Consider the following 10,213-nt stretch of genomic DNA (forward strand, 5'->3'; position numbering starts at 1 on the left):
GTTTTGCGCCAGGTCCGAGCATCTGGAGCACGTGTCTAGAAATAACATCAGTTTGTGTAGCATTAAGCAAACGTCTTGCTGCTATAGCCTAAGGCAATCTTCACAACAATGGGGGAAGCGACCTCGACACCTAAAAAATTATTTAAAATAATTTAAAACCTACATAAAAGATTACAAAATGTAAAAAATGTCTATGAATTATGATGCCTTGCTCATGAATCCACGTACGACTATATAATGATATTAATAAGGATTATTGCAGCAGGGTTAATTCTCTCTTTACGTGGTGGACAGTAACGGGTTAATATCACCGGGGCGGGGATGCGGAGTGGGATCAGCCCCGGAACCTGTATACGGCCTATTTTACGACTAGATGCCGTCGTGTTGTTGGGCAGAGGCGCTGTGTAAATGTCCCACACTTTATTCTGGAGTAGCCTGTGCGACCCATTCTGTGTAGTAACCCCAGTGACAACCATTTGTGTTTTGAGAGGTAGCTTCATCCCAAAAACTTTGCTCGAGGAGTCGTTGATTTTTTGAATTTAAAAATGGAACTCTTCGAAGGAGCCAGCGGCGTCGAAGACGTTTTAGATTTGTCGCATTTGAACTCTAACAGTTTGAATTTTAACAGCATTGGCGACAAACGGAGGAAAGACACCAGGCACCTTCACCTTTCTCATAACAGACTTATGGTGCTTCCCGATTCGATCCATTGGTTCACAAACCTTGAGTTTCTGGACATCAGCAACAATGGATTGTCGGTCATTTGTGAAGACATAACCCGACTGACCAAACTTAAGACACTGCTTGCTAAGAACAATCGCTTGGATGAGTTTGCAATGCCCAAGGAATTTGGCACATTACAGCTGCAAGTGCTGAACTTCAGTGGGAACAGATTTGAGGAAATACCCGCACAGTTTTTAGAGCTACAGCGGTTACAGTCTCTGTCTCTCGGAGGAAACAGACTAAAAAGTATCCCCGCAGAAATAGAAAAGTTAACCAGGTGAGGAGCAGGAATGTGCTACGACAGTAGTGATTGGTAGCAATAAAGTAGGAAAGCTTTTGCCAAAGTTTATCGCCAAAGCGCGTCTCTGCTTCACTGAATAACCCGGTAAATATTGCTTCCGTTTTCGCAGTGAGATTTCTAATCGCCAGATTCGAATTCGATATTCTTGGATCAATATGTCTAGTACAGTTATCAATACAGTACAAAGGCTGTATTTTCAACATCACTGAAGAATTCTGTCTTTTGCGTAAGATTTTCTCGTTGGCAGAGGAACAAACGAATCGTCTGCTAGCTTGTGTCCTACTTGGCATTCACGTCCCATCTAACGCTTGGAAACGCTGCGACGAGGAACGCCCCCCCCTTCTTTGGTGTGGGAACACATGCGAAATCATTTTTAAAAGAAACCCCATCAGCCGTTTTGTATCTTTCTTTTTTTTTTTTTTTTAAAGGTTAGCATGTTTAGGACTTGCCTTGGCCTAGCCTTAGACTGAACAACATCAACGAGTGTTTACTTGCAATCCTTTTAAAACTGAACCCAGTAGTCTTAAGGCATGTGTAGAGTAGTACAGTACAGTGCAGTAGCACAGTGGTTGAACCAATAGTTTTACTTGGGTGAAAGAAAAACATCTGGTCTCATACATATTACCTATACAAATTCTTTGACAGCATATCAGGATGTTTGTGGTAGCTTTATTGATTTTGGTGAAATGAGAATCAGTCTGGTTCAGCCAGCAAAATGTTTTTCAGAGTTCAGATGCACAAAGTAGTTCTGAAGTATGAAGATGATTCTGAGTACTCACTGTAGTGAACTACTACTGAAAAATGGTTCTGAAATGTAGTTAGGCATTTTGCTGACCCCTGACCAGGAAACAATCCAGTTCCACCTTTTTTTTTTTTTCCTGCAGAAACCAACTGTGTTTACTCTGCTGCTTCTCTTTCCTCTTTTCTGTTTTTATTTGACATAGCAGGAATGATAAACACTTACAGCAGCACAGAATACACAGACCATTCCAGGTTAAAGGTCAGCGGTGTTCCAATAGTAGTTTGCGAGATGTGCTTCTTGTGGGGCATCAGAAAAACTATTGCGTTACCTTTGCTTTCCACTGGTCCCTCTCAAACATTCTCTCTCACTCCTCTCACACACTTCCTTTCTTTCCTCTCTCCTACTCACGCTATCAGTTTATGGTGTATTATGTATACATGGATATTTAAATCAGGCTGTTCATTTTGCATGTCTTTGCTAGCTGACCTCATTTAAGTATTACCTGTAGTGTCATTGTCTCCATATACCTTGTGCCATATCGATTGTTCACATTACCAGAGCATGCTTTGTCTGGGCCAGAGAGTGAGTCATGGCCTGCCAGTTCAGGCTACAGCTTGTAATGGGCTGCAGGAAGATTACTGCGGAATCAGACTAAGAGTTCTAAGACTAGACAGTTGATCAGTAACAAAGCCACATGAATAAAGTAGTTTATTAGGATGAAATGAGCCTCATGATGAATAAAGGGCATTAGGGTGAACTGATCATTTACCGTTACAATTTAGAATCATCTAAATGATGAGCTTTTGTAACGCAAGAATGAAATTTAGCAGAGTTAACTATTATATAAGTGTAAAATAAAAACAATTTTGCAGCCCTAATGAAAAATAGGCTTATTTTGCTAAATATTAGCCAAGTTATTTATTTAATGCGTCATGCTCCTGTAAACCTGTTTACCCAGTTTCCTCAGTTGCCCGCTCAAGCATTGTGTGCTAAACCTGTCCGACAGCCGTCACGGTCCAGATAGCCGAGTTAATGGCTGTGTTGCCTTCTCCACTAGCCTTGTGGTGAGTGTGCAGGCTGCAGCAGGGGTGATCCAGGTGGTGCTGCGGTGTAGTGATGAGGGCTTGAGCAGCACTGGGGCGCCTTCGGAGCAGTGACTCATCAGGGTGCAGCTTGGCACAAAGCCAGCTGCTCACAAGCACACGCACATTGCCCACATTATACACTGGCTCTGTCCATTCAAGGACCCAGGCTCCCGTCTCTCGCTTGCATGCTCTCTTTGTCTCTCTCTCTCTCTCTCTCTCTCTCTCTCTCCCACTCAGTTTCTCCCTTTACCTTTCTCGATCTTTCTCCCTCTCACTCCTCCCCCCCTCTGTCTGTCTCACTGGCTCTCTCCTGCTGTCTTTCCCCTGCTCTCTTGAGCAGTACTTGCGAAGTCTCGACCATGCTGGCTCTGCTGGAGAATGAAGCATTGATTTAGGAATGAATGGCTCTTTCTGGGCAACTCGGTGAGAAAATCAACCAACTCAGACTGAACATAGATGAAAATTATCAGTGTTGAGATCCTGCATTAAAGTCTCTGTCTGTCTGTTCTGTTGTACGTTTTCATTGGTGATCCCTCACAGACAAAGCAGACGTAGTGGTAAAAGGTACCTTGAAAGTCTCAGTTACCACACACACACAAGGAAGGATTCACTTAGAAATATGCTTGGTGCTAAAAGACTTTTCCTCTTTCTTTGCATAGCCATCAGAAAGACTAGATCAGCATTTTAAACTGACATTGGTTTTGTGTTTTGTTTTTGCTTTTTTTTTTTTTGACCACCTCTTAAACAAGCTGACGGTGAGGTGTCATTTTAATCACTGTTATAATAATGTCACTCACTGATTATTTAGAATGAAAATGTTTGGTTGTGGTTTTAATTTTTTTTGCATACAGTTTGGAGATGCTGTATTTGGGGGGGAACCTGATCTCCACTATCCCAGTGGAACTGGCCAGCCTGCCTTTCCTCACCTACCTGGTGCTGTGTGACAATCGCATCCAGAGCATCCCGCCACAGTTCACTAGGTGCACATGCCAGCATTCACCCTAAAACACAGGAACCACTTCACAGAACAGGATAAATTGTACTTTTTTTTCTCTGCTGAGCATAGTAAAACACATTGAAGCAATGTTTCTTCTCCCGTTGATTTCCTTTTTCGCTGTGCTTCCTCATTTTTTGTTTGTTTCCTTTCTTGTCTTGCTCCATATTCTCTTTTATCCCTCTCTGTATCTCCCTCACCCTTGTCTCCTTTTGCTGATTCTCTCCTGCTGTCTCTTTCTCTCTCCAATAGACTCCACTCCCTGCGCTCTCTCAGTCTCCACAATAATCTTCTGACCTATCTTCCCCGTGAGATCCTCAGCCTGGTGCAGCTACAGGAGCTCAGTCTCCGTGGCAACCCCCTGGTTGTGCGCTTTGTCAAGGACATGACCTACGACCCCCCTTCCCTTCTGGAGCTGGCTGGTCGGACCATAAAGTCACGCAATCTGCAGTACTCAGAAGAAGACCTGCCCAGTCACCTTATCAGATACTTAGATCTTGCCAGCAAGTGCCCCAATCCCAAGTGTGCAGGTGAGACAGAGGTCATTGAGACACTGAACTTTTTCGATTTTCCATACTTTAGCCAGATGTATTAAGCTCGGATAGGGTTTCGATAATTTTTTAAAAGAATTGCAGTTGTCTTTGTTTTTCAAATAAGATGCGGTATAGTGCCCTCCTAATGTATTACTTCCCCTCCAGGCGTGTACTTCGACTCGTGCGTGCGCCACATCAAGTTTGTGGATTTTTGTGGGAAGTACCGTCTGCCACTCATGCACTACCTGTGCTCCCCAGAATGTTCCTCTCCCTGCAGCTCCAACCCACAGAGTGATGCCGATTCAGACGATGACCAGTCTGTGCCAGCAGACCGCCTGCAAAGAGTGCTGCTGGGATAGTGCTCACGCACTGTGCTCAATCTCTCTCTTTCTCTCTTTCCTTCTGTCTCTCTATCTGGTGCTGCTTTGAAAACACACTGAACTTTGTGGCTGATTTGTTTAGAGTCTGTCAGTTGAGGGGACATTTTGTTTTTTAGGCCCATATTTCAAAATGTGTTGAGTGTGAAGTCTCAGGTACGCACACGTAATATTGTCAAATGCTTAAACAAAAGGGACTTGTGTTCCCTTTTCTAACCAAGTAAATCAAAGCCACTTGGCGTTGTGCTTTGCTTGGCATTTAATAGTTTAACCAAGGTGCCTTGATGATCAAACCCTTTGGAGGGCATAGCTCTTTTGGGCTTTTTAAGTGCTATGAAAGAGACGGTAAGTATCTGTGTTTGGTGATAGTGGGGAAGTGTGGAGATCTGTTCATCCTGTCTACCACTTGCTAAACAACGCACACTTTTCTATAGATTTACTGTGAATTAAAAAGAAAAAAGTTAGAAAAAGTGTGTGCAAGTGTGTTTGTCTACATGTAGTTGTGTGTGTGTGTGTGTGTGTGTGTGTGTGTGTGTGTGTGTGTGTGTGTGCGAGAGATTGAAGGATAAATTAAACAGATCTAAAATAGTTTTACCTAGTAACTTCATATCCTTTGGCTTCACATGTACTTTTCAGGTTTTCATGTGTTTTTTGGATTTTGTGAGTTTGGATAATAGTATGCTGTCTTTAAAGGTGTCTGTTACATTGCTTTTTGAGCATGGTTCTCTATAGGATGAAAGTTTTTTTAAAAAATGTAAAAAAAAAAAAAATCATATTTAGTTTAAAAGGTCACCAGGGGCGAGATTCCCAAAGCGATCTAAAACGTAGGTTGATACAGGTTTGGAAATTAAACATCCGAGGACTTTACGTTTAAAATCTAAACTTGTCCATCTTGTAGTATAATTGTTTTGCCTTTTAAAGAATGTGATACTACACTGCTTTTCGAGTGGAAACATTTCATATTTCTTTAACTGTATTCTTGAGTAACAAGTAAATAAATACATTTTAATATTAAGGGAGGCTTAATATTGTACTATAAAAGAAAAATAAATCTACTTGTCAATTGCTTAGTTTTACTACAAAAAAAAAACAATTCAGAAAAAAACAAAAAATCCAATCAAAAAGGCCAAACTTTCTTAATCACAAAGTTTGAATGTTGCACCTGGAAAATATATTCATTAAATAATGACATCCTTAATTTTCATCTTAATTGTTTTACTTAATAATTGATAATTTACTTCCTTGTGTTTTGCTTTTGTACCAAGTCCACTTGTAACACTTCTTCAAGGTCTCCCTGGCACAGAAGAAAATATTTTATTTAATATGAAGGCAGTAGTGTTCAGTAGGCTCTCTAGATCTCTGATGGTGTTTGAGAAATGCACTTTTCCCTCTAATACTGAATCTGATAATAAAGGAATTTTATTAAAAATAAAATAAACTTATAAAAACATTGTATGGTTTCTTGGATCAGTCCTTTAAGAGACTTGGTTTATGGTGGGGATAAGCTGGGGTAATCAGATGTTTGTCATTCATAACTAGTCTATTCAAAATATTTAAGAAAAATGAATGTTGTGCTTTGTCTTTAACACACCTGCCAGCCACTTTATTAGGAACACCTGTTTACCTCACGTAATTTATTCATGCAATTATACAATCAACCAATTATGGTGGCAATACATTGCATAAAACCATGCCAACAATAACTTTAATATTCAGATCAAACTTCAGAATGAGTGTAATAAAATGTGATCAGATGGATGGATTGGTTGATTTGTCTATTTCAACTGTTAATCTTGTATTTTCATGCACAGCAGTGTATTGAGTTTACACAGAACATGTACATCAAGTATCGAGGCGAATAAGCTACCATATTGAAAGCCCAGCTTGGGTTCCACTCCTGTCAGTGAGGAAGTAGAGTTTGAGTGGACATTGTTTCACTGGAACAGAACTGTTGAAGACGAGAACAATTTTACATGGTTTGAAAAATCTTTATTTCTCCTGTGATAAACAAATACTGAGGTCAGAAGTTAGCATGAATCCATAGCCTTGTATCCATGGATATAAACTTGTGTCAACAGTTCAGACTGGTGGTGTAGGTTTAGGAAATGTTTTCTTGGCACACATCACGCCCCCTAATATCAGTCAAGCATCATTTGAATGCTACTGACTCTCCCTTTATGGTCACCATTTATGCATCTTATAATGGCTACTTTCTTATTAGCAATGTGCACCATGACGAGGATTTCAGTGTTCTTCAGTGGCCTTTCCAGTCACCAGGTTTGAAGCCAGCATAGCAATTTTGGGAAGTGTAACTTATAATGGGTGATTCGTAAATGCACTAGTCCAGAGTGACTTACAGAACTGTTTTGTTGTCTCCCTGGAACTTATGTAGACTTGAATGTGGTATTGCCTTTCCTCCACTGTATTACTGTGTGAGTGTAAGGGCTGTGGAATATTGTCATTAGGATAGTTAATATGGCTGCTATGTTCATCGCAATCTTGGGAGAGGACTCTGGTACCTGTTCTAGTGTCTTCAGTGCAGTTGTCTACCACTTTTGTCCTCTGTCATTTCAGGATTTCAGCTTATTTGTTTTGCCTGGCTCTGATGTTTTTCCATAGAAACCACAGAGCAGATGCTTATCAGGTCAGAAGAGGTTAGGCAGTTCGTCATGCGCCTCTCTGGTTTGCAAGGCTTCATTAGCATGTGAATGTTAAGCACCCCACTGCTGCTGCACAGAGGTCTCCTTTTCACCCCTGATCCCAAATGTTCACTTCATTACATCTCACTCTTTCTTTCTAGCTGAGTATCATGCCAGGACCCGCTAACACAAACTGCACCCTATTCTTCTCTGCACTGAGGCTGTTCTGATGAGAGTACTGTCGGGACTTTGATGGCTTTGAAGGATAGACATGTTTGCTCTGTGAGCTGTTAGAACACTTTTTGGGAGTTGGACGTTCTAAGCCTCCCTTTTACTGGCAGCAGAACAGAACGTTTTGTCTCAACTTCAGCTTGTGTCCATGTGGTTTATTAGGGGTACAAATGTCTCTTTCTTGAGTGATTACCCAACAGTCCATGAATGAAGGCTGTAAGCTCCATCAAACACAGATACCTACTATTTGCATTTGAACAACTATAGGTGAAACTAAAGTGCATGAAGCAGAGTTTGTTCTGCAGTCTCCACAGGCCTGTCTTTGGGCATATAATGCCACTATACATCCTCCCCCTCCATCCTGAGTTTATGTGTATTCAAGGACTCTAAAAAATAAAATTACCAGTAGGCAACTAAATCTTACCGCCTGCTCCAGTTTATATCATACGTTAATTCAATACTGCTGATTTTGCTGTTAATGTTTCTTTTTCTCTAATTTTTATCTTTGATATTCAAATGAAGAGGCTAAGGACCTGAGAGGTAACACTAGATTAGCACATTGACTCTGATATCATTGATATGTTACTGTGTTGTGTGAATAAAAATATTCCAGGCAAGCGTGTAAATGTCCATAACTGTCATAAAAATAACACTATTGTAAAATGGTACATCAAACACACTTTTGGATGCATTGTCTAAAAAATCTAATTGCAACATCAGGGTGTTTTGAGGACACAGGTTCATTGTCTCTTAAACCAGGTTCATTATATGGGGCTTATCCTACAGGTCCATATGTGGGTCATATGCAAATGAGTTAATAATCTTCTCTGATTCATTCTGGTCCACTCCTTAACTTCACATACCATTATCATTCTGTGCATGCAACTACCTGCACAGAGCAGACTGGATCCCTGACCACAGGAATGCACAACCAGACAGTACTGTGGGTAAACAAAGGCTGGTCCTTAATTGTTTTAGAGACCTTCATGTGTGGAAGCAGAGAGGAACAAGCAGAGACAGGGATGGTGACTTAGGTTTACAAATGCCCTGACACATTTAAAACTTAGAAGAACTGTTCCACAGATATTTTTCACTGTGCATACTGTTACAGGACACCCCCAGCTCAGGCAGAATGGGTCTCCCTATAGGACAGAGATCACCAAGCAACAGGTAAGTGTGGGTGGGGGGGGGGGGGGGGGGGGGGTGAGTGTGGGTGTGTGTATGTTTGGGTGTGTGCACTTGTGTGTACATGAGTGTGTCTGTGGGTTAGCCTGCTGTCATTTGCAACTTGAGCCAGGGAGATATATGGAACGACACCAGGACGAAACCAAATCTTTTGCATTGAAATGGCTGTGAGAAGAAAGCAGTGAAGTGCCTGAACTGTTGTGAGGTGCCTGACACTCCATCAGTCAGAGGGTCATTTATATAAACTCCTCTATCTGGAAGAAGAACTAACCTGGATGTTCAATGGTGCCATTATACATACCTGGGAGGATGGAGCTCAGCCTGGATGATGGATATGTGATCAGCATTAAGAACTTTGACATAAACATCCCCGAGGGTTGTCAGTGGTGGAGTTCCTGGAGCTGATGCTACTGTTGGTAAGATGGGAAGATGATAGTACTATACTACCCTACAGAAGTTAGGGAAAATATAAAAAATTATTGATTAGTTTTAAGCAGTGGTCACCCTTAGTGGTACATGGCATGCTAAATTCCCTACAAGCATTTTTTTTTATACAAAAAGGTGATTAACAAAAATATTTTTTTTGTGTGGAAGACATGTCTTATGAGAGTCACAGAAGGGGTAGTGGGTGCTATATCTACTCGCACTTGATCTCCACTATATTTTGTGCACTGTTATCACACTGTGCAGGATCTTGTTTACAGACATGCATTTAAGCAGACTGGCCAAATTGCATGCATGTACCTAGAATGTCAGGCTACAATCAGTACAGCAGTACGCTGTGGAGCATACCATTTTGTAACTCTGACACTCTGCCCTCATGAATCAGTCATTTGTCTAACTGTTGGATTCTTTAGACTACGAGATTTGATCATCTGTATATACGTGGGTGATGACAGTGTAACTATAGAAATCTAATGACATGATGGCATGGCCTGCAGCGGGAACATTCTTTTCCTCAGACTGATGAGAACAGAGTGTGCAGTGCAGCATTGTCTTTCAGACCAGAGGTAAGCTGTTCGGCTTTCCGAGAACAACTTGCTTCCGTTCCTAGAACACTTATAGAGTGGGAATTGATGGCCTTCCATAGACCTTGAAGCCTACAAGTAGAGGTGAATTGTACTGTTTTGTAAGTAGTTTAGCACTTATGGATGTACTATTCTGCACAGATCAGATTCACACTGCTTTGGCACTTAATGATGTTATGGTCTGTACAGATTAACACTGTTTTGAAAATGATGGGAGAATAACCACACAGCAATATGAACAATCAATTCTGCAGTATGAATTGGTTTGGCTTCTTACAATACTGAGGCATAACTGGTCATTGCTTTAGTTGATTAAATACACTGATGCCTGTTGTTGTTCTACTGTGACAAAAGAAAAGCTTTAGTTATTATAGA

General features: G+C 41.1%; 1 protein-coding gene across 1 annotated transcript; it reads left to right on the plus strand.

The window, feature by feature from the left end:
* The first annotated feature begins 392 nt into the window (after positions 1-392).
* lrrc58b (leucine rich repeat containing 58b) lies at positions 393-6,205 on the plus strand. The gene is made up of 4 exons (XM_035520356.1): positions 393-1,000; positions 3,703-3,831; positions 4,098-4,375; positions 4,544-6,205. The coding sequence occupies exons 1-4, from the start codon at positions 546-548 to the stop codon at positions 4,735-4,737; spliced, it is 1,056 nt and encodes a 351-aa protein (XP_035376249.1). The 5' UTR covers positions 393-545; the 3' UTR covers positions 4,738-6,205.
* Positions 6,206-10,213: the final 4,008 nt, after the last annotated feature.

Source organism: Electrophorus electricus, chromosome 2 (assembly GCF_013358815.1).
Source record: "Electrophorus electricus isolate fEleEle1 chromosome 2, fEleEle1.pri, whole genome shotgun sequence".
In the NCBI taxonomy this organism is placed as follows: Eukaryota; Metazoa; Chordata; class Actinopteri; order Gymnotiformes; family Gymnotidae; genus Electrophorus; species Electrophorus electricus.